We start from the raw sequence: 21,252 nt of genomic DNA, 5'->3' as shown, positions 1-21,252 counted from the left end.
TCATAGGGGATTGTACAATTATATAGCGGTCTAAAGGTAATGAATTAAAAACTTTAATAAACCGAACAGCCCAGAAAAATTATTATAGCGCGAGCCCCAAGTAACAATGTATAAGTTGAATCGTCTTGATCGGTATATATCTACGAATTTAATGATTTTTCTTTAAAAATTTATTGATTCTTCTAAAAATTCGAAAGTTGAAAAGTTTCATCTTATCAGATAACATTATGTTCAAGAAACTTCGAACAAATATATTACATCGTACATCGAGATTTTTTATTCAATTGAGCATACCTTTCATGCATACGTCATGATACATTTATAATTATAGTTCATAATATAAAATTATCATTTTAATTTTTGTTTTCGTTTTTTTTTATTTTTATTCTTTTTCATCGGCAATTCTCTTTATTGATATGGCTTTCGAGATATTTTTTGTATTTGTATGTTTTTCCACATGTATCGCATGAAAAAATAATACGATTGTGAACTTTATTCTCATGAGTTTTGAGATATGTTAAACATTTGAATTCTTTTCCACATGTATTGCACGGATACATTATACGCGAATGAGTTATATTCTTGTGTAATTTGAGATTTCTCATACATTTGAATTCTTTGCCGCATTCGTCGCAGGCATGGGTAACACCAGCGTGCACCATATCTATGTGTAATTCGAGATTTCTCCTTCTTTCGAATACCCTTGGGCAATTTGGGCATTTGTGTCCGATACCCCTGTGTACTGCATCAACGTGAAGTTTGAGAGAATCTCTTCTTGAGAATGTAGTTCCACATAGATCGCATGTATACGTGATGCGTTTATGCAATGATTCGATGTGGACTTTGAGGTAACTCTTATTTTTCAACTTTACCCCGCATATATTACACGTGTGAGTGATTTTATTATGTTCCACATCTATGTGGGTCTTAAGAGACTGGTGCTTCTTAAAACTTTTTTCGCATAAATCACAACTGATGACGCTGTGCTCCGTCTCGGCGTGGGTTTCGCGCTTGTTTTTTCTATCGAATATCCGTAGGCATACGAGGCATTCATATCCGACTCCCTTATGATTCGCGTCGATGTGATTTTTAAGGGCATCTTTTCTTGAAAATGTACTTCCACATAGATCGCATGTATGTGTGAAACCATCGATATTTAAATTCATTTCTTTTTTTATTCTGCCTACTGTTTCTTTTTTAACGATCTGTTGGGTTTCACTGTCATATTGATTTTTGGATTGATCGGTAATTTTTTGAACTACGTATGAGTTCATGTTAATCTTGACGTCTTCACATTCAAATTCAATTTCCATAGGGTCAAGTTCATTTTCACGATCTTCGTCACATTCTTGAAGGGTCTGTAATAAAATGTTAATTTTATTATTGTTATTAATATTTATTATATGAATTGCAAGTAATTATAAATTCTCACTGATTTTTCTTGTTTGAAGTTTTTAAGATCGGATGCCTCATCAATCATTTCATCGTAATTTTCACTAAACGATACGTCACTTGGCTCCTTTTTCACTCTGAAACCATTCCGATCGAATTAACTATAAAGTATGTATACTTTTATGCTCTCATTTGTAGATTGAAAATTACCTGACAGCACAATTAATTATGTTGTTCGAGTTCATCTTTCTTAGTTAGAATCTAATTTTTAACGTTCAATATTTCTGTTATAATATTATAATCTAGCTAAATTTAGTATTATAATATTTAAAAATCATGACATGAGTATTCGAAGAAACGAACGTAATTAGAGAAGACTTAAGTTACTGAATTAGCCAAAAATTTGCACAGAGTATGATATATATTAAAGGTAAACTCGAATATTTAGGTTAGGAACTTTAATTCGATAAAAAACTATAATTATTCAAATCGTTAAAAACGTAGACACTTTGGCACATGACGTACACAACTATGAACAATTATAAGTATATGTGGTCAGAAAAAAGTAAGTAGTAGTGGTTGGTTATGCACGTAAATATAACACCACCCGGCCAGCTGGCAGCTGCAGCGAGATCAGCTGGCGGCTGACCACGCTTAACTAGATGTCGTTTTTCGCCATGCACCTTATGTCAAAGTTGGACAATAAGCTAAGCCGCGTATCAAACGAACCAGTACGATTTTACTTGAACTGGTAAAAATACTGATTTCTATCAGGGAATAAAAATGACTTTATGTTATGCGCTGCGCGTTTACATTTTGACTTGTTGAGTAACGATTTGTTAAACTTGAGATTATGTGTGCATATTCGCTTCGACGTTGGAAGACCTTTCCAACGAAATTTACGCATAGTCAAGTTCAACGACAGCAGTATTTTCATAATATACCTGGTGGGTTACTAGTTCATCCTGATAATCGCACTTTTCTTTTCTTACGTTATGACTTTACATTAATTTTCCCGCGCATTTTCTGCGAGGTGATTTTAGCATTTTACAGCATCACCATTCACCAGGGCTCACGGACTTCGATCTACCGACTTCTGCATTTTTGTCTTGATAATAACGTTCAATATTTTCGCGCTCTACTGCGCAGGGGAGATTCTCACTGATAAGGTAGTCGTAATATAACGATGGACATTACGGCATCCTTATATTTACCCGCACTGACTCAGTGCTGTCAACAATTGATTGTAGAGCAATCGAGGCGGACGAGCAGTTGCAGAAATCGGCTCGGTTCGATACGTTCGTCAGTAAAGTTAAGCATTTCGTCTTTGTATTTGCTATCGCTCATAGAAGCCGATGTACTTGACCAAAGGCAAAATGATCATAGTGTTCATTAGATCTTTCATGAACAAAAGACACATGACTTAATTGTGACACAATGTGTTTATTATTGTACGAAAATATTCTCTTTTTAATGCTGGATCCAACTCAAATAAATAACTGCAGCTGTCCAATATTAAAAATAAATTTTCTATTTGCATTTATATCTCTATTTATTTTGGACAAGTATAAATAAAGTCAGTATTCGGTCACAGAGTCCGATCCGATTCCGATCGGGTGGGCCGATTTATCCGCGCGCTCCGTGTTACTATTTTGAATGGTCTCCGCGCAAACATCCCTCTCCGAAACTCGTACGAACTGAATCGAGGCCTGTGGCAGTGAAATGTACCTAATTGTTATATGCCAGTTCGAGAACGTTCAATCTCAAACATTTGGAATATGCATGTCGACATAATGAGGCTATTGAACTAGGCGGCATCACCTGGGTGTCACCTGTGCCAGAATATCCGTTTGTCAATGACCGATAGATGCTGACAAAGGACTTCCCACCTTTTTATGCACCTGAGGAGCAACCAGAACATCGACTAATTAATCAGTTGACGTGTGGCCGCTCCTCAGCCACCACTACGAATAGCACCTTTGATAGTTGCCTTCTGCACATCTACACTTTATAAAAGTATACCTCTCTACACACTTGCGAGTCGTGGCGACAATCCTCTTCTATATAGAAGGGATCGCACCCGATAGCAACAAACAAACAATATATTTATAATAAATTTACGTACAATTAATCCCTTGATTAATTTATACGTACAACACTAATGTTATTCGACAACGTAAACAGACGCAATTGCTTATCGCGACCACTCGCGCCGTTAATTATAATATTCCAGTTTGCTCCGCATCGATCGACGACAGTCTTGGGCCACGTTCAATCACAGAAAGACGTGTCATCATCATGCCTCACGCGGCCTACTATCATCACAAGTGCTACGACACGCTGGACTCGTTGGCGCAGAAAGCCCAGCGCCAGAACCGCCTGTACCCGCACAACGAGGCGTATCAGGCGTTCGAGCTAGTTCAGCCGGGCAAATCGGCGATCGTCTACACGCCAGAAGCGACGGATGTTTACAGTAGTAGTAGCAGCAGCAGCAAAGGAGGACAAATTTTTCGGGCCAGTTCGGTGCTGTTTTTCATCCTCTTGCTCGTGCTCGCGATGCTCTTTCTCCTACTGTATTGGGAGTTTGCTTGAGACCATAACGATGTACGGCTCGAATGCGCGACTCGAGGTAGCTGGACGATAGATTTGCCGCATCTCGGAGTTTACACGTTCGCATTCGCGCTTGCTCGCTATTTCTAAGAGCAGTAAAACGCGAGGCCGTTCGATGAACGGGGGCTCGAGCGACGAAATTACAGCTCGCGAGTGACCTTTGCCTATAAGACGAAAATCTAATAATAGCTCGGGTATATGGCATCGCGCGCGCGGTCAATGCAGTGTGTCGTGCGTGAAATCCAACTCGCCGCAGTGATTTTTTCGGCGATCGCGCGCGCACGAGCTTTCGGCACTTATACACTTACAACTGCGTCGATTTGCACGAGCGTATCTCGAGAGAGACGGCCAAGATAAGCGCCTTATCGTAAAGAGCCGCTGCCGCTGATAGCCGCGCACTCGTCAAGGTAATAGCTGCGGCGGCGATTTACAGCTGAGCAGCGCCGAGCCTGTTGACTGTGGCATCAGTTTCCGCTCGACGGGACTTTACCGCATAGAGAGAGAGTCACACACGGCAAACGATCATCGAACGAGTCATCATCGAGCACACAGCGGTGCTCGACAAATATACAACACTCTCACGCCCACGCAAAAGACCGTCGTAGCCGCCACCGCCGCGGCTCCGCTTACCTCTCTACTACTCCTGGCTCGAGACGCGCGCGCGATCGCATCGCCGCACCGCCTCCACAGTCAATGTCTTACTACCAGCAGGGCTACCCGCCGCAGCAGCATCAGGACTATCCTTACAACTACGGTAACCAGCCGCAGCCGCCGTATCCAGTCCAGCAGCAGCCGCAGCCCGCTCAGTACTACCAGAATCAAGCCTACGGCGTCGAGTACCAGCGTCAGCCGCCCAGTGCCCCGGTCATCGTCGAGCCCACGCTAGTCCATCATCATCATCAGCAACCAGCCGCCGCCAGCAACATGTCGCCGAGCGTCGTCGTGATCGAGAGACAGCACGAGGACGACTGCTGCCGCGATCTGTGCTGCTGCTGCCGCAACATCTGCGACTGCGTCTCCTACTGTCTGAGCAAGATCTGCCTGATGGTCGCCTCGCTCATCGGCCTCATCATCATGGTCATTCTGCTCGTCTATTTTCTCAAGTTCTACAAGCAGCATCATTGATTCGTCGAGACACGATGGAGACTTTTCCTATATATACAATTGTTATACAAATTCTGCAGTGTCTTCTCTCTGGATCGATCACGCGGAACAAAAAGCTCACGCTCGTGTGTATGTGTGTGATCGACAATGTGCTATAGCTATTAAGGAGATTGTTGTACTTTTGTAAGCATATCATATAATGATTTAATTTAAAAATATGCACCATTCTCGCTGTAAGAGCAAACAATTAAAAAGTATCTTTTTACAAAATTTTTTGCGGCGCACTGGCTTGAATAATATTATCATCATCACCTTAATACACTTCTTGCGTGAATATATACGACTTGTGGGCTTTGTTTGTTTGTGCTTTTGCGCGTGGAAAATACGTTATGTTATACGCGTTCTACGCGATCGTTGACTCACCATCCGTTCTGACTTTTATGATCGCTTGATTTTATTATTACATATAGATACACACTCGGCGGCAACGACGGCAACAGCAACCTCGAGAACTGCTGCTGCTGCTGCTGCTGCTGCTGCTGTGACGCGCTGCTATGTACGAGCTTTGTCATAATATATAACTTTTCTTGCGTATTATACGTACGTTCGTGTGTGTGTTTGTACCTATCGAGGCGCTTTTAAAAAAACCACTTGAGTCATCGCGCGTCTTATGATGATATTTTTATCGATCGCGAACTCTGTGTGACTCCCTGTAATAAAACACTAAATTACATTAATATAGTTAATCGTAACGATATTTTGATGAAATAGATAAGCTGTTTACCGATGCACTAGATATCTGTCATAAAAAGACGTAAAGAGCCCGAAAAATAAAACACACGCGCGTCTTTATACTTTGGAGCATAGTTTAGTCAAGGCAAAATTATCGTACAGTTACGAGAAAAATGAGAGCAGAATTTTTCGCAGGATTCTCTGCAGATAGTACCACTTATAGTGTACATGTTGTTTCCAGGAACGCAATAGGTAATTGCAGCAAAATTTTAGCACAAAGTTATACTTTTCTAAATAATTTCAAGCTACAGTTTCACTGCATTTCACCCTGTTTGCATAGAAAAAATCGATCGACACGATTACTCACCGCTTTTTCACCTGGCAAGCCACATTTCCACTATCGGTGGTACTATCTAAAGAGAATCCTGCGAAAATAATTCACAGCCCTTATACGTATACTCGTAACGTGGGCGAGCATGTCTGTCACCTTGACAAAATATCGTTTGTTCGGCGACGTGCGACAAATGTTTTGCACTCGCTTATATCGCATGTATACGAGACATCATCATCGATATATATAAAATTATTATATACATGTCGTCAAATTTTCCGGTACATGAGTATATCTGTATTACTCGAAGAGTTATATACAGGTATATAATAATCGGTGCGAAGATAAGAATGATAAACAGTCCAGGTAACATATCATTTAACACCGAAAAAAAATCTTCGGTAGTTTACAAAAATGATTTTAGTAAACAACGTTTATCGGTTACTTTATTCACATGAGTGGTGTAAATCTCTCCTCTTGACTAGAGAATCCCATTAAATCTCTGGATCTACAGCTGAACTAGTTTAGCTAAAAATTTGTTTAGACATTACACCATCACTCGAAGTATTCTAGGTCACATTTCATGACTTGCGAGTTGTAAATCCACGAAATTACAATAGAGTGACCATGGGCAAAGTAAATGGAGATAATTGTAACAACAAGATACCGAACTAAGAATGCCATTGTTCGCCAGAATTTTTGCGCAATATCGCCGCGTGCTATTGTATCTATCCTGAAACTTGAAGCATTTTGGGAAGTTATCTCATTGTACACGAAGATAAAAACAAGCCGAGGTGAAACAAATTAAAGACACGATATAAAAACCAACCAAGATGATGCAAATTAAAATAGCAAGAGTCACCTGCAGACGCAATAGCAACAATGCTCGGAATAGAGTACTTAAAAATTCACGAGCGTGCAATCCATTCGAAAGTCTATTACCGACTAGCAATACAAAACAAAAAAAAAAAAAAAAAACGGTGGCTAATTGATTATTCCGCGCTCGAGCGATGACTTGGATGCGCTATAGCGACGCGCGCGCTGCTGTAATCTTGTAACTCACTCGCTACTCAGTACGATCGTCCGCGCGCAGTATCGGCGACGCATATAAAACTCGCTTTCTCTTTCTCTCTCTTTGTTGTCAATCTATTTGGAAAATGGCCAATTCTAAGCGAGTCGAGTCGAAGCTAATGTCAATGATCAGGATGGCCACCAGGTCGATGAGCGTGTCGGATTCAGCAGCAGCAGCAGCAGCGGCAAGTAGTAGTAGTGCTGCAAATCTCAGCAAGGATGAAAGTCACTCACTCGTCGATGTGTCGTACGACCAGCAGACTGGTGAGCATATACATTATACACATCCGCGGTACGATTTTCTATGTTACCGGGTGAAACGCGTGAAATTATACATATCCCGCGCGCGAGTCGGCAAAGTCGATAACCGATCTATCGATTTCGCGGTGCGCGCGACTGGAGAATTCGAATGCGCGGCTAATACGATTGCGATCCTATCCCCCCGCTGGCAGGTATATCCACGCTGAGGATGCGTAGCGCGCCAGTCAACAGCTTGAGCGTGGACATGTGCCGCGCGCTCAAGGCGGCCCTCGACAAGGTCATGGTCAAGGGCAGTACCGGCCTCATCCTGACCTCGTCGCTGGCCCGGCTCTTCTCCGCGGGCTTCGATCTCAAGGCCATGCACGAGCCCGACGTGGAGCATCTGCGCGAGTCCTGGCACGCACTGCAGGATCTCTGGCTGAGTCTCTACGCGATGAGGATACCCACGGTCGCCGCCATCAACGTAAGTGATCGGCAGTGCGTAGAATAGCCGAGCGAAAATAAATGACGAGATCGAGCGTCGTCGCTAGAGGCGCTATGCGATTTCTGCACCATGACTATTCGATTCGATGCATTTTTGATGCATAAGTTATGATCCATGAACAGGGAGCCTGTCCGGGTGGAGGCTGCCTGCTGGCCTTGGCGTGCGATTACAGGGTCATGCTGAGCGGCGAGCACACGATCGGCGTCGTCGGAGCCAAACTCGGACTAGCCACCCCCAAGTGGTTCAACGACTCCATGATCGCCGTGGTGGGCTACAGACAAGCCGAGCTGGCGCTCATGAGGTAGTTTATATAAAATAATCGAGCTATTTAGTATTTACCGATCGCCGCGCAGTACTAACAATATAACATTTTTGGGCAGGGCGACTTTGTTCAAACCCGAGGAAGCCCTGAAGATCGGTCTGATCGACGAGATAGCCAGCGACGAGGCGGACGCCCTGCTCAGGTGCACCTGTTACATCAGAAGCTACGATCACATCTTGCGTGAGTTGACCTTACACTGATCGTACTACATTTTTTTTTCTTATTACGTCGATAATACTGAAATGAGCGTATTTACAGCCGAGGCAAGAGCGGACATGAAGCTGACCCTGAGGCGGCCGGCGATCGAGTGGCTCGAGTCCAACCGACAATTGGACACCGAGTCGTTCATCAAGTCGGTGCAGAGGCCCTACGTCCAGAAGATCATCGGCGACTTTCTTCGATCCCGCAGGAGATCCGCGCTCTAATGCTTTTGTAACACGATACCGTATACGTTCGGTCGTGAATTGCCTGTACCTGATGTACTGAATTAATTAAAATAAAGGAATTGTGCATAGGTTTTGAATTTAAATGACTCGAATTGATTGCATCAATTGTATCGATCTCCCACGTACATATAGTCGAACTACGGACTTATCAATTTGGCAAGCGAAGAGAAGCAGCTCAAACGCTTATCTTATCGGAAGAAGTTTCAAGCATAATTTCGGCCGCAGCAGCTGTGCGGCGTTGCGTAATTTCTCAGTGCAGCTCGCGTAAATCTTATACGGCTCGATCGAGGTCTCAGTCTCCGCCGCGCAACCCATCCTCGACAAGGCCACCATGGCCAACCTAGCGTCCTTCGCGCTGAGGATCCAAACGCGACTCAAAGTCCAGCCGACGACGCTACACGAGAGCTGGCTGAGACGAGTAGGCACCGCTACCACTCGACGCGCTCACTCGGCCACTGCCGACACTCGCAATAACAAGGAGAAACTCGCCTCGCTTTCGTACGACGACGTGACCGGTAAGTTCTACTGACGCGCGATAACTACGAGCCGATAATAATGAATAAATATGTGTGAGCATCGACTAATATGCGCAGGAGTCGCAACGCTGTCGATGTCGAGCAAGCCGGTGAACGCGCTCAATGCCGACTTTCTGCGCTCGCTCCTGGAGGCGCTCGAGGCGGCGCGCAAAATCCCGGCTTGCCGAGGCCTGCTGCTCACGTCCTCGCTGCCGGTCTTCAGCGCCGGCCTGGACTTTCGCATGACGCACGCGAGGGACAAGAAGGCTTTCGCCGACTGCTGGAGGGTCTTGCTCGACTTCTGGTCGAATCTCTACGGACTGACCACCGAGTTCCCTACCGTCGCCCTCGTCAATGTAATTTCTCAATTGACTCGATCGTTGTGGATCGCATTTGACATAAATGTGTGCGCATCGTTGTAGGGAGCCAGCCCAGCCGGTGGCTGCGCGCTCAGTCTGGCCTGCGATTACAGGGTCATGCTCCGAGGTAAACACCGCATCGGTCTCAACGAGACTCCGGTCGGAATCCCGCCGCCCTACTGGCTCAAGGACGCCATGGCGACTCTCATCGGCACGAGAAAAACCGAACTCGCCCTAATGAGGTACGATCGCGAAGCGTCTCGTTATTCATTATATGCAGCTAGAGCGTCGATTTACGATATTAGCGATCTCGATTGCGATTTATGATAACAGAGGCAGCCTGTGGGAGCCCGAGGAGGCCCTGCGGATCGGATTGATCGACGAGGTGGCCAGCGATCCGGTCGACGGACTCGCTCGATGTCACCGATTCATCGACGGCTTCGCCGAGCTCTCCCGTAATACATATTTACTATAAATACATCCGAGATCGCGACTTCGGATTTTGGTACCATTTATATTTATATTTGTTACAGGTGGAGCCATGGGCCAGCAGAAGAAGCAACTGCGGGCCGAGCTGACCGAGCGAATGCGCAGCGATGTCGAACTGCAGATCGAGCGGCTGACCGATCAAGTCTTCTGTCACGAGCACCTGGGCATCGTCGACGAATTCTTTCGATCGAAATCCGAGAAAAATAATAAATGATCCCTTATTGCGATAAAGCAAAAACCACTCGAATCGATCGTCCAATTTATTTGAATTTACAGCACCATGAATAACTGATTGTATAATAAAGAATTAAATCAACGATGGAGTGCAACTAAAAAATTTGCTGCTGAAATAAGTATGCGCGTAACTCGAAAGCGACTGTGAAAGATGCAACTGCACCCGATTGAAAAAAAAATCAAGCGACCCGAATTTTTATTTGTACATATGTACGATCGTCGATGATCGGGCTGATCAAGCATGACTGTGCGAAAAATAATCCGTAACTCCGCAAGACTTGACTTACTTATCGTGGAAAGATGTCTGATATTGCCTGGACCACGCGTATACTTATGTATATCGCGCGGTCTGGGGACGTCATTCGTCGAGACATACCCACCACAAAACGTCGCAGACATACTACGCCAATGCAAAACAAGTCTCGCAATTCGCCTACAATTCGCGATATTCGCACTTGTTATAGGTTATAGCCAGCGCGATTCGCGAATTCGTCGACTGCTTCACTTGGCATTACTTCGCAGCTGCTTATCGCTCCGTCTCGACCTGTACAGTAAATAGATCTTACCTGCCCTGCGATCTCTTGAACCATACACGAGCATTGGCTAATGTTTATGTACTTTTTTCATTCTGTTCTCAGTGCCAATTCTTTTCTGCATCCACTAGCTGCAGCGTGTGCATCGTAGGAGTACGTCAAGTTTCATCCAGTGAAACGCGCCTCTCGTTCGTCGTGTGTTGTTGTCGAACGTTTGACGTTCGATCTGTTGTCGGGTCTGTTTTAGCTAGGAATCAATTTCAATCGACTTTTGAACTATGGCCAACTGGTCTCTTCTCAGACGGTGCGGAGCTTCGCTGCTCGTGCAGTCCAGAAATTGCATTAGCAAAAATGCCGCCGCCTGCTTGAGTACTCAGACAACACCCCCAAAGAATCTGGTTGATTCTGTTCTTGATGAAAAAACTGGTAACTTTTCTTTTGTTTCCTTTGCTGCAATTGTTTTTTTCATCATTTATTATTCACAACAATAAACATATTTAGTTATAGTTCATCTGTTTACTTTTTGTTTTATTATACTGCATACATTTTGCAATCTGTTACTGAAATGTTAGTTTTTTCTTTCCAGGAATTTCTACATTGTCCATGTCCAGAGCACCAGTCAATAGTCTTAATTTGGATTTAATAAATGCCTTGAGAAAAGCTTTAGAGAATGCTGTGGATAAAGGCAGTCAGGGAATCATTCTAACATCATCAATGCCAACCGTTTTTTCTGCTGGCTTGGATATAATGGAGATGTACAAACCAGACTTGAAGCGCTGCGAGGAATTCTGGCATTCATTACAAGATTTATGGTTGAATTTGTATGGAATGGGAATTCCTACCGTTGCAGCAATAAATGTAAATTGAGCTTATTATCCATAAAAAGCAAGCAAAATTAATGTTACAAGGGTAAAAATATTATAGGGAGCTAGTCCAGCAGGAGGTTGCCTTCTCGCTTTGTCTTGCGAATACAGAATCATGGTTCAAGGTGAACACACAATTGGTTTGAATGAGACTAAACTAGGCATAGTTGCACCAAAATGGTTCGCAGATCCTATGATTTCAACTATTGGGTACAGACAGGCTGAGCTTGCTCTAATGAGGTACTGTCCCAATGAAATTTTTAGTTTAAGTATAGTATTCTTATTTTTTGTATTTAAAATTTACAGAGGATCACTCTTTAAACCTGATGAGGCTTTAAAAATTGGATTGATTGATGAAATTGCAAGTGATAAAAATGATGCTCTTGCTAAATCACAGAAATATATAACCAGCTATGCCAGAATTCCAAGTAAGTTTGTTTTGAATGGTTTAAATTAGATTATAAAGCAAAACGCAAAATTAAAATTTTATCATTTCAGCGGAAGCAAGAGAAGCTACCAAACTGAGTTTGAGAAAAGAAACAATAGCCTGGTTAGAAAACAATCGTGAATGGGATACCACAGTATTTCTTAATTATGTGCAATTACCACAAGTACAAAAAGGTCTTGACATGTATGTGCAATCTCTCAAGAAAAAATCAAAATGATAACTTTGCCATGTGAAAAACGAAAAGAGCACGTTTTTGAACGTGCTTTCACAGCCAAATAGTGTGACTATTTTAATTACAGATTTAAGATGAAACAAGGCATATCCATAAATAGATTTGATATTAATGAATATATCGGACCGCATTTAATGCAATGTATACATATTTAAAGTTGTATATTTTTTACAAAATGTTATTACTAATATACAAGTTTTTTTTTAATAAAAATATATATTCAAGGTAAAAAAATTAAAGATCAATTAAAGTAACATTACTGTCGTTGTCACCCGGCAAGGCCTCCTTAGCTTCATCCTGATCTTCTTCGAGATCTTCTTCGTGCTCTTCGGAAAGATGTTCAAGTTGCGAAGATTGCTGACCGAGAATCTTAGCTACAGTGGCATTTTCACGATGATAATTCAAATAGTGTGATATTTCAAGGATGCGGCTGCGACTCCTTTCAATTTCATCGCTGCGCAAAATAAAAATATGCTCCCATAATAACATTTTTTTTCAGCCAATAGGATTGAAAATAGAATTAATTGACGCTGACTTACTCGACCAAATTTTTCAAAAACGTAGCTTGCCAGTCCTTCAGACGATTCAGCATACGGTCTTGCCGATCATCTATGACCTATGCAAAACAACAAGTTATTGATCGTTCCAGTGTAATTTGCGTACAATTTGATCATAATAGGTGAAAATGTTGTAAAACATAGACCTGTAAGTGGGAAAAATGCGAGCCGGCGAGGCAATTGTTGAAAGCATCTTTGTCATCAATTATGGATATCAAAAATGGAGTCTTGTCCTCCTCGTCAACGGCACCCAAGAAAGCCACAACGATCGGCACCAGAGTCTCATTGTACTCGGTTTCCAGGGAGCGTAAACGAGCGAAAAAGTCCTGTGCGAGCTCCAGGAAAGCTGAAACCATGTCGTTGATGTTGATTTCGAACATTTTACTCATTTCCTAAAAGACAGAGTAGAGAAAATGGATAAGCATTTCAACTTTTGATAGAAAGACGGAGTTGGTAAAAGAGATACCTCGATCTGCTCGTGCAGCAGCGTCTCCTCGCGCATGAGCTTTTTCCAGACGTTGTTCACGTAGGCGTGGAACTCGTTGGACAGCTGCTTGGCCAGCTTGTCGATCTGGTCGATGGTCTCGTCGTCGAGATCGGCGTCCTCGGCGCTGATGGCGGCCTCGCGCAACATCTGCGTTATGCGCACGCTGATTTCGGCCCTCTTGCTCTGGACGCTGTCCATGATTCTGCACAGAGATACACGAGGAGCAGCTTCAATTACAGGCTATCATAAAGAGGCTTACATGATGCGCAAGAATATAATGTTTGATATATGTGTTGTAGTAGATATCTTGCTGTATAAGTTACTTGCGAGCCTTGATCGTGGCAGCGCAGATGCTGGCCTCGACGACGCTGTTGAGAGCGTCGATCTCGGCTCGGCGCTTCTGGTCCTCCTTGAGTCCGAGCTCGAACAGTTCGTGGCAGACGGCCGAGAAGCGCTGCCGGTACTGGGCGTTGGCTACCTCGGTTTCCTGGTTCAGCTTGGCCAGAATCTTCCCGTCTGCCGAACAATGCAAGTATATAATGTGAGCAAGTTTCACTCATATCAACTGAATTTTATACACGTACCATCGTCGTTCTCGTACATGAGGTCAAAGAGGCAATCCTCGTCGAGATACTCAACGTACGACTTGGAGAGTTGGGCCACCTTGTCCTCCTGGTGTTGCACTACTTCCAGTTCCTTTTGTTTTTTGGCCTCGGCCTCGAGGACATTGGCAAGCGCTCGTCTACGGTACATATGATATTCATTGTACTATATTTATTTACGAATAAAAGTTCTGCGTAAAAATTGTGTCAATTTATACAATATTACACCTGTGTCGTTCGGCGGCGTCCTCCCTCTGCTTAGAGCTGATCATTTTGTAGCCATAATAGACCAGTTGCGGCACGAAGGCGAGGAGGTAGCTCGTGTAGCCGCTGCGCTCGGTGCATGGATTCCCGACCATTTGCAAGCTCTGCAGCTCCTTAAACTTGCGCAGGTACAGGACCTGTCGCAAATACGAGATATAACGGTAAAGTTAAATAAAGAATTATAATTGTATAAACGGGATGTAATTACGTGCTCGAGATCAAAGATGCTGTTTTTGCCCAGGCTTAGTATGCTTAGATGGGTCATGCTGTCGAGACCCTCGACCACTTCGATCTCGTTGGCGTAGAGCGACAATACGTGGATCATTTTGAGGTTGTCGAGATTTTCGATCTTCTTGATCTTGTTGAAGGAGAGATCAAGCTCGCACAGGTGCACCAGACTGTCGAGATTCTCGATCTTCTCGATGTCGTTGTTGTTGAGCTTGAGCTTGACCAGATTCGACAGCGGCCACAGGCAGTCTATTTTGAGGATGCCTACGATATCAAAGTAATTAATTAATTATGTTATTGCATAGCAGTACGATTATAAAATTAATCACTCACTTCTATACTCAAGCCTGATCTCTTGCACCTGGTCGAGCGAGTTGATGTTGCGTTTGCGCTTCCTGCGCGGCTGCTGCTCGTTCGCCAGGCTCAGCAGCAGCTCCTTCGTCACGACCTCGTGCTTCTTCGGCTGGTACGTCTGCAGCATCTTGGTTGGCCGCGGCGACGACGATAACCGACGACGATGATTTTGCACTCACCGAACTGGATCTGCTGCAGCTTGTTTTAACCTCGGAGCGTCGCGGTTGCCGCGGTTACCGCACGCGGCCCTTTTGACGTTTCCCATTTCGCACCGCTTGAATTAATTGCACTAAACTCACTTCACCAAAAAACAACAATTTCGCAATTCGCAACGCATTAAGGCCAATCTCGAGCCTTTTCGACTGCATTTATCACAACATATTCCGACGATGACTCTGCGATCCCCATGATGCAGAAAACTCAAATCCGTGTCCGTGCGCGGTATTTTTCACTCGATCTCACATGACATGCAGTTACGTTAACGTATTCAATCGACGAATGCACAGCAAGTCTGCCCCATAGTGGCAACGTTTATTATACTCCCTTGCAACACCTACCAACATTGCCAACAATCGAACGTTCGTCAACAACCCTCGACTCGTCAATCACCAACTGCCCGTTCAAAATTACCCCCACTCAGAACGATGGCAGCAGCAAACAAAGAAGACTCGCGTTTTTGTGCCCTCGTTTTTCGGAATTCTGATTCGAGATTTGCGACTGTCATCGTAAACGACCCAACGCACTGTAGCCGCATTATTACCCAGAACTCTGACGGACAGTAGAAAACTGCCGCTGGTGTACTAAAAGTCAAAATTTGACATTTATAAGTCATTATACTGTCAGTTAGTCAGCTACTGTATTGATGCTTCTGCGGCAAGCTCCGAAATTTCGCGCACTGCTGCTGTAGCCTCGCGATCGCGTCGCGCGTGTCGCTGTCAGTGTCTCGAGCCGTCGACACTATTACTCCAAAACTCGTACCTATAGAGACTGTGCGTCGACTGCGCGTCTGGCAGTATAGTGCAGTGTTTAGTGCCAGCATATACTTGTACGTTTACAGTGTACGCCTTATAAACACAATACGATACATCACAGCACCACAACTACTCGCACTGCGTTGAGCGCAGTTTAGTCTCGCAGAGTGATCAACTTGACATCGACTTATCGTGCGGTGTTGTGTGCAGCAGTCGTGCGGTAGTTTTTTTCGCACGAATAGCAGTGAAAACTGTGTGTCGCATTGTTGTACGTACGCGATACTAGCAGCAGGGGCAGCTACTGCAGTTTTCCGCGCGACGACTCCGATATGCCTTCATAAATGTAACGCGACCAGCTAGCTAATATACCTGTCAGCTTGTACGCTCGCGTACATAATAAAATAAAGTGTCCGCGAACTGCGCTTTTCCAGTTTACGTGCGCGCGATCAGCAGTGTCTATTATTGCGTGCGTACACCTATCGTCTCTCTCGAGCGCGACTCCGATATATTACTGTGTATAGGTACAACGGCACGCGCACCGCACCCTAATTCCAGCCTAGCGCGACCCGTATATCAACACACAGTGATTCACGATCGTGTGCAGTTGTCCCGCACCTGGATTCGAGGTTACACGTAGCGCGGCCACATCGGGGAGAATTATTACGGCTGCTGCTGCACTGTTTACATCAGCTGAAGCGACTTATATAGTTCGACGTGCCTACATCAGTAAATGACGTATACTGCCAGTTTCGTTAGACTGATCTCGAAGCATACCAGCAACATTGGACCATCTGGTTTTTCCGCTTATTTACAATAAAGAATCGACGTAGCTCTTACCGCGGTGTACGATAGCTGCTCCGAATTGACAGGTGTCGCTAATTTCTTATCTTTTACTGACATTGTCTTTCCTCCAACGCGTATGATTCATTCATCTGTGCTTTGAGCCTGTCATATACGTTTTTCTTACGTGTCTGAACAGTGCATCCATCGTTTCTATTTTCCCCATACAACGTTACAAGCTAATAGCTTGCATCGCCTACAATCACCATGTCGTTCTTTGGTGTAAATGTCACTAATCCATTCAGTTCGCCTGTTGGTCAGCGAATAGGTATGTTCTATTTATAAGCATGAAGTTCTTTGAATTTTTGTTTTTTCATTGCTCTTATTCTTTTTCTTTTTTCTTTTACAGAACAAGCCACAGATGCTAGTTTACCTAGCGAAAACTGGCAGTTGAATATGGAAATCTGTGATATCATTAACGAAACAGAGGATGGACCCCGAGATGCCATAAAAGCCATTAAACGTAGACTAAATCAAGCCGCTGGCAAAAATTATACCATTGTTATGTACACTCTTACTGTGAGTCACTTCCTTCATCTTTTTAAAACTTATTACTGCATGATTAATATCGTTACTAAAATCTGCCATGTTTAAATTTTTGCAGGTTTTGGAAACTTGTGTAAAGAATTGCGGAAAGAGATTTCACGCTGTTGCCTGCACACGAGAATTTGTTCAAGAATTAGTTAAGCTCATAGGTCCAAAAAATGAGCCCCCTACAGCAGTGCAAGAAAAAGTACTGAATCTCATACAAAGCTGGGCTGATACATTCAAAAATCAACCTCACACCCAGGGTGTTGTACAAGTTTATCAAGAGTTAAAATCCAAAGGTATTGAATTTCCAATGACCGATCTAGATGCAATGGCTCCTATCATCACTCCAGAAAGGGTAAGAAGAAGTAATAATTTATCAAAGTGTCCATTAGAAATCTGCAGACATTTGTTTTTCAGATTTGTTGTAAAACAAATTTTACTTGCGTAAACTGTTTAATGGACTTAGCAAAGTATTGATTAGTATTGTAAAGATAAGAGTTACTTCTAATCTAATTTGAACTATTTTACCTGTACCAACTACATGTTACATCAATTTAAAGTTACATCATTGTTTCGCATTATTACGAAATTTTGCACTAGATTATGGATAAATAGAATGTCGTGCTTTGTAAACACAACAATTTAAAAATTAACTTTTTGATTAACTTGTTGAAAGATAAAAAAAAAATACTGTACCCGAAACATAAGTAATTTTTGAAGAAAAGAAGATCAAGCAGAATGAATTAAAAAAGTATTGAATTTCCGCTACACTGCGCTTATATACCCGCGATGCACGTAAATATTCGCGCGCACTCACACACACACGGCTTTATGATAATGTTACCAACTTACGTAACGAAATTCAAAACACGCAGAGCACTTTATTAACGGATCGTTATTGCAATTATCGCTGGCATTTAAAGTAGTTCGAAAACTTAGAGGGAATGCGCAGCAGCGTCAAGGTCAATGCGACGAAGCTCCAGAATGTACAAATAATTTCAACTGAATCGTGTATTTTTTTTTTGCAGAGTGTCCCGGATGCCACCGATGCACCCGGAGCCGTGGCAGCCGCACTGAGCGGCCAGCAACGCAGCGTGCAACACTCGTCGGAATCGGCGGCAGTGGCCGCCGCAGCCGCGGCCTGCGCCCGACAACCCATCCAGCCGACCGAGCAGCAAATGCTGAAGCTTCGGGGCGAGCTCGACACGGTCCAGCGCAGCATGCGCGTCTTCAGCGAGATGCTGGCCGCCTACTCGAACACAACGGCCTCAGAAGCCAGCAACGACAAGGCCTTGGCCGAGGACATCGAACTCTTGATAGTACGAAAATAATTCTTTAATGAACGATCGACAATAATAATCCAACCTTGTGACATAATGATAATACGTTATTCCGCTTTGCAGGAGCTGTACAACACGTGCACAGTCATGCAGGAGCGGGTCGTCGATCTAATCGGCAAGCTGGCCCACGACGAGCTGACGGCCGAGCTCTTACAGATCAACGACGAGATGAACAATCTGTTTCTGCGTTACACTCGTTTCATGAAAAATCACAGAGTCACTTCGTCGACGCCGAGCGCGCTCGTCGCTCAAGCTATCGGCGGCAACGGTGGCACTCCCTCCGCCGCGGCTCTGAAAAAACAGATGGAAGCCGCAGCGAGCGGCGGTGCGGGTGACGGTGCTTCGTCGTTCGCCCAGGCCGAGGCACTTATCGATTTGTCCGAAGCCGATGGCGAGGCTGCCGCTGGAGCTTCTGCTCTCTCGATGGACGCGATGAATCAGCGAATGGGTGCCATTGGTTTGTTACTTTTCATCAAACACGATCTCGATTTTTTTTGTACTTCATCTAAATTATGTTCTTTTGTCTCTTCAGGTCTGGAAGACGATTCAGCAAAATCACGAAGGAAGGATGTAAAAGATGAATTTGAAGCTTTTGCTCAGTCTCGCACGACCGGTAGCTCCGACTCCACGAGAAATAAGTAAGTTTTAAAACTCGAAGTTTCCGCCCTAAATCAAATCAAAAGTGTTTACTAATTTACACCGATTTGTCTGTATTTACAGAAAAGAACGACGAGATGATCAGGACGAGTTGGACGCCTCCAAAACAGACGCGAAAAATTCCGTAAGTCTTAATTATATTCAAAGTGAAATTATTTTTTGACCAAAAACTCTAGCACCTACATTTATTTGCAGTATGTAACTTCGCCTGAATTTGAACGATTTCTCGCTGAGCGTACGGCAGCAGTCGCAGCTGAAGTAGCTGGTGGAGCTGGAGCTATTGGCAGTAGCACTGGAGCGATTCAGCGGCAACATATTGATGAAAAATAAATTTCTTGCTTAGCAAGATTTTTAATCCGATCGATTAATTGTTTCGTTAAACTATTTACATATAATGACATGAGAAGTTGGCATTTTGATTTGTTATGTATTATACCATAGTTTCAATAAGACTGTCTATATACAACTCGTTATTCTATATATTTAAAACGATTGATTTGATTTACTCGAAATTTTTACTATATATATTTTTCATTTACATTATTTGTTATGCAGTATTTTCGTAGTCAAAACAAAAACATATTATTAACTCAAGCATCACGCAATCGATTTATTTTAATTAGTTGACGCTAATAATTCCATATTTCTGTAAAAATGTCAGAATATTTCAAGTCCGAAATGGTGTCGGTTATTGTTAATATTTGTTGATTAACTTTGTTAGATAAATAATTCAAAAATGGCAAAAATACTATTTTTAACGTATACTTTTATGTTTTTATGGAATCTGGCTTCAGGATTGACTTATAATAATTACTTGTGAGATATTAGCAATTTTTTATATAAAATAAATATGTCTAAGTAAATTTAATTTAATTTGTCTAAACATCTATAACATTAATAGAAATGTCGCTATGAATTCCGGACACAAATATATAACAGTTTTTAAAGATTTCAAAATTAAAATAATTCATGCTAAATTGCGCCACAACCAATTTATTTGATTTAGTTAGCGATTCAAACTATATCACGGAAATAATTGAATACTTATACATCTGTCTAAAGATACTTTTTAAAATCATTTTTTCCTCATGAAAAATTGTTAAAAATTTTGTAAATTATTTTGCTAAATCCTGATGCTGAACTTTTAAAGTTTTTCAGGGCTTGATAATTTAACTACCTAGTGTTTTACAGTTCAATAATAAGTATTAATTATTTTTGAATTGCATTTGAGGTTTAATCAATTAATCAGATGAATTATATAAAGTATTTTTGAAATTGTAACAAGTATGATTTATACTGAATATTTTGAGTGATATTTATAACTGTGTGAATGAATGTGCTTAATATAAAGAAATTGTGAGCCCTTTTTCTTTTTTTTAGATTTTCTTTACATAAATATAGAGTTTTAACTGTTTGTTAAAATTATTATTTTTATTTTTGATGTTGGTTACTGTTTTCTTTATAATTTTATTGTCCATTATTTTTGGCTTTTGTTTACTTAGCTGCTTCTGTCGTAGCATTTTTTTGCTTGTTGACGCCATAAAACGGTCTTAACACATTTTTTCATGGCTATTGATTATAGTTCTCATGTTATAAAATATTGTGAGCAACTTGTGTGAATATTGCTCTTTCATCGAAATGTTTCAATGCACTCGCGTTTGAATCATGCGACCTCGATTACCTGAAGAAGCATATTTATATACCTGCTGAATAAATTACTATTCAGTTAAAGGGTTTACCTACCGTTTGAAAATAAAATCTTTTAACTATATACATGTTTTATAAAATCACTACATGTAAGCAGAAAGACACTTTTCTGTAATAGTGTTTATAAAATCGTAAAGATGTTAGATACATAAGAAAATGTTAGGGTACTTGCATTAACACTTGAAGTCTAGTAAGTTGATACTTATTAATAAAGGAAATGTTTTTCAACTACCAAAAGCTACTAAGAAAACCAATAAAAACGTTGTTGTTTTTAATCACCTGGAAAAT

The 21,252-nt window shown here is 42.4% G+C and overlaps 6 protein-coding genes across 6 annotated transcripts; 4 read left to right on the top strand and 2 right to left on the bottom strand.

The window, feature by feature from the left end:
* Positions 1 to 391: 391 nt before the first annotated feature.
* Positions 392 to 3,563, bottom strand: LOC106656150 (zinc finger and BTB domain-containing protein 41-like). Its single transcript, XM_014376844.2, has 3 exons — positions 1,603 to 3,563; positions 1,433 to 1,529; positions 392 to 1,358 (listed from the first exon to the last, which is right to left on the bottom strand). The coding sequence occupies exons 1-3, from the start codon at positions 1,635 to 1,637 to the stop codon at positions 393 to 395; spliced, it is 1,098 nt and encodes a 365-aa protein (XP_014232330.1). The 5' UTR covers positions 1,638 to 3,563; the 3' UTR covers position 392.
* Positions 3,564 to 7,137: 3,574 nt separating this feature from the next.
* Positions 7,138 to 8,836, top strand: LOC106656158 (enoyl-CoA delta isomerase 1, mitochondrial-like). Its single transcript, XM_014376853.2, has 5 exons — positions 7,138 to 7,504; positions 7,693 to 7,964; positions 8,108 to 8,286; positions 8,366 to 8,487; positions 8,566 to 8,836. The coding sequence occupies exons 1-5, from the start codon at positions 7,327 to 7,329 to the stop codon at positions 8,730 to 8,732; spliced, it is 918 nt and encodes a 305-aa protein (XP_014232339.1). The 5' UTR covers positions 7,138 to 7,326; the 3' UTR covers positions 8,733 to 8,836.
* A 163-nt stretch (positions 8,837 to 8,999) lies between these two features.
* LOC106656058 (enoyl-CoA delta isomerase 1, mitochondrial-like) lies at positions 9,000 to 10,363 on the top strand. Its single transcript, XM_014376698.2, has 5 exons — positions 9,000 to 9,268; positions 9,347 to 9,624; positions 9,691 to 9,869; positions 9,961 to 10,082; positions 10,161 to 10,363. The coding sequence occupies exons 1-5, from the start codon at positions 9,085 to 9,087 to the stop codon at positions 10,328 to 10,330; spliced, it is 933 nt and encodes a 310-aa protein (XP_014232184.1). The 5' UTR covers positions 9,000 to 9,084; the 3' UTR covers positions 10,331 to 10,363.
* Positions 10,364 to 10,638: 275 nt separating this feature from the next.
* Positions 10,639 to 12,571, top strand: LOC106656059 (enoyl-CoA delta isomerase 1, mitochondrial-like). The gene is made up of 6 exons (XM_014376699.2): positions 10,639 to 10,901; positions 10,989 to 11,309; positions 11,470 to 11,741; positions 11,808 to 11,986; positions 12,053 to 12,174; positions 12,245 to 12,571. Exons 2-6 carry the CDS (start codon positions 11,162 to 11,164, stop codon positions 12,409 to 12,411), a joined length of 888 nt encoding a protein of 295 aa, XP_014232185.1. The 5' UTR covers positions 10,639 to 10,901; positions 10,989 to 11,161; the 3' UTR covers positions 12,412 to 12,571.
* Positions 12,572 to 12,635: 64 nt separating this feature from the next.
* On the bottom strand, positions 12,636 to 15,725 carry LOC106656001 (dynein regulatory complex subunit 3-like). Its single transcript, XM_014376612.2, has 9 exons — positions 14,898 to 15,725; positions 14,545 to 14,828; positions 14,301 to 14,473; positions 14,055 to 14,212; positions 13,794 to 13,986; positions 13,450 to 13,672; positions 13,130 to 13,375; positions 12,966 to 13,042; positions 12,636 to 12,880 (listed from the first exon to the last, which is right to left on the bottom strand). The coding sequence occupies exons 1-9, from the start codon at positions 15,043 to 15,045 to the stop codon at positions 12,661 to 12,663; spliced, it is 1,722 nt and encodes a 573-aa protein (XP_014232098.1). The 5' UTR covers positions 15,046 to 15,725; the 3' UTR covers positions 12,636 to 12,660.
* Positions 15,726 to 15,941: 216 nt separating this feature from the next.
* LOC106656275 (TOM1-like protein 2) lies at positions 15,942 to 21,224 on the top strand. The gene is made up of 8 exons (XM_014377133.2): positions 15,942 to 16,997; positions 17,079 to 17,248; positions 17,334 to 17,615; positions 18,289 to 18,579; positions 18,664 to 19,057; positions 19,133 to 19,238; positions 19,321 to 19,381; positions 19,453 to 21,224. Exons 1-8 carry the CDS (start codon positions 16,937 to 16,939, stop codon positions 19,585 to 19,587), a joined length of 1,500 nt encoding a protein of 499 aa, XP_014232619.1. The 5' UTR covers positions 15,942 to 16,936; the 3' UTR covers positions 19,588 to 21,224.
* Positions 21,225 to 21,252: the final 28 nt, after the last annotated feature.

This window comes from Trichogramma pretiosum, unplaced genomic scaffold (assembly GCF_000599845.2).
Source record: "Trichogramma pretiosum strain Unisexual culture from Peru unplaced genomic scaffold, Tpre_2.0 scaffold4, whole genome shotgun sequence".
Classification (NCBI taxonomy): Eukaryota; Metazoa; Arthropoda; class Insecta; order Hymenoptera; family Trichogrammatidae; genus Trichogramma; species Trichogramma pretiosum.
This window is presented reverse-complemented; position numbering and strand designations above follow the sequence as displayed.

Bases quoted from the DNA above. Each gene is read 5' to 3' on its own strand.
- LOC106656158 (XM_014376853.2), top strand. From the start codon at position 7,327: ATGGCCAATTCTAAGCGAGTCGAGTCGAAGCTAATGTCAATGATCAGG. The intron at 7,505-7,692 runs GTGAGCATATAC...CCCCGCTGGCAG, and splicing joins GTCGTACGACCAGCAGACTG to GTATATCCACGCTGAGGATG. The intron at 7,965-8,107 runs GTAAGTGATCGG...ATCCATGAACAG, and splicing joins CCACGGTCGCCGCCATCAAC to GGAGCCTGTCCGGGTGGAGG.
- LOC106656275 (XM_014377133.2), top strand. From the start codon at position 16,937: ATGTCGTTCTTTGGTGTAAATGTCACTAATCCATTCAGTTCGCCTGTT. The intron at 16,998-17,078 runs GTATGTTCTATT...TTTCTTTTACAG, and splicing joins GCCTGTTGGTCAGCGAATAG to AACAAGCCACAGATGCTAGT. The intron at 19,239-19,320 runs GTAAGTTTTAAA...CTGTATTTACAG, and splicing joins TCCGACTCCACGAGAAATAA to AAAAGAACGACGAGATGATC.
- LOC106656001 (XM_014376612.2), bottom strand. From the start codon at position 15,045: ATGCTGCAGACGTACCAGCCGAAGAAGCACGAGGTCGTGACGAAGGAG. The intron at 14,474-14,544 runs GTAATTACATCC...TATTTGCGACAG, and splicing joins GCATCTTTGATCTCGAGCAC to GTCCTGTACCTGCGCAAGTT. The intron at 13,043-13,129 runs GTCTATGTTTTA...TGTTTTGCATAG, and splicing joins CGCATTTTTCCCACTTACAG to GTCATAGATGATCGGCAAGA.
- LOC106656150 (XM_014376844.2), bottom strand. From the start codon at position 1,637: ATGAACTCGAACAACATAATTAATTGTGCTGTCAG. The intron at 1,530-1,602 runs GTAATTTTCAAT...GAATGGTTTCAG, and splicing joins ATAATTAATTGTGCTGTCAG to AGTGAAAAAGGAGCCAAGTG. The intron at 1,359-1,432 runs GTGAGAATTTAT...ATTTTATTACAG, and splicing joins ACTTCAAACAAGAAAAATCA to ACCCTTCAAGAATGTGACGA.
- LOC106656058 (XM_014376698.2), top strand. From the start codon at position 9,085: ATGGCCAACCTAGCGTCCTTCGCGCTGAGGATCCAAACGCGACTCAAA. The intron at 9,269-9,346 runs GTAAGTTCTACT...TAATATGCGCAG, and splicing joins TTCGTACGACGACGTGACCG to GAGTCGCAACGCTGTCGATG. The intron at 9,625-9,690 runs GTAATTTCTCAA...GCATCGTTGTAG, and splicing joins CTACCGTCGCCCTCGTCAAT to GGAGCCAGCCCAGCCGGTGG.
- LOC106656059 (XM_014376699.2), top strand. From the start codon at position 11,162: ATGGCCAACTGGTCTCTTCTCAGACGGTGCGGAGCTTCGCTGCTCGTG. The intron at 11,310-11,469 runs GTAACTTTTCTT...TTTTCTTTCCAG, and splicing joins TGTTCTTGATGAAAAAACTG to GAATTTCTACATTGTCCATG. The intron at 12,175-12,244 runs GTAAGTTTGTTT...TTATCATTTCAG, and splicing joins CAGCTATGCCAGAATTCCAA to CGGAAGCAAGAGAAGCTACC.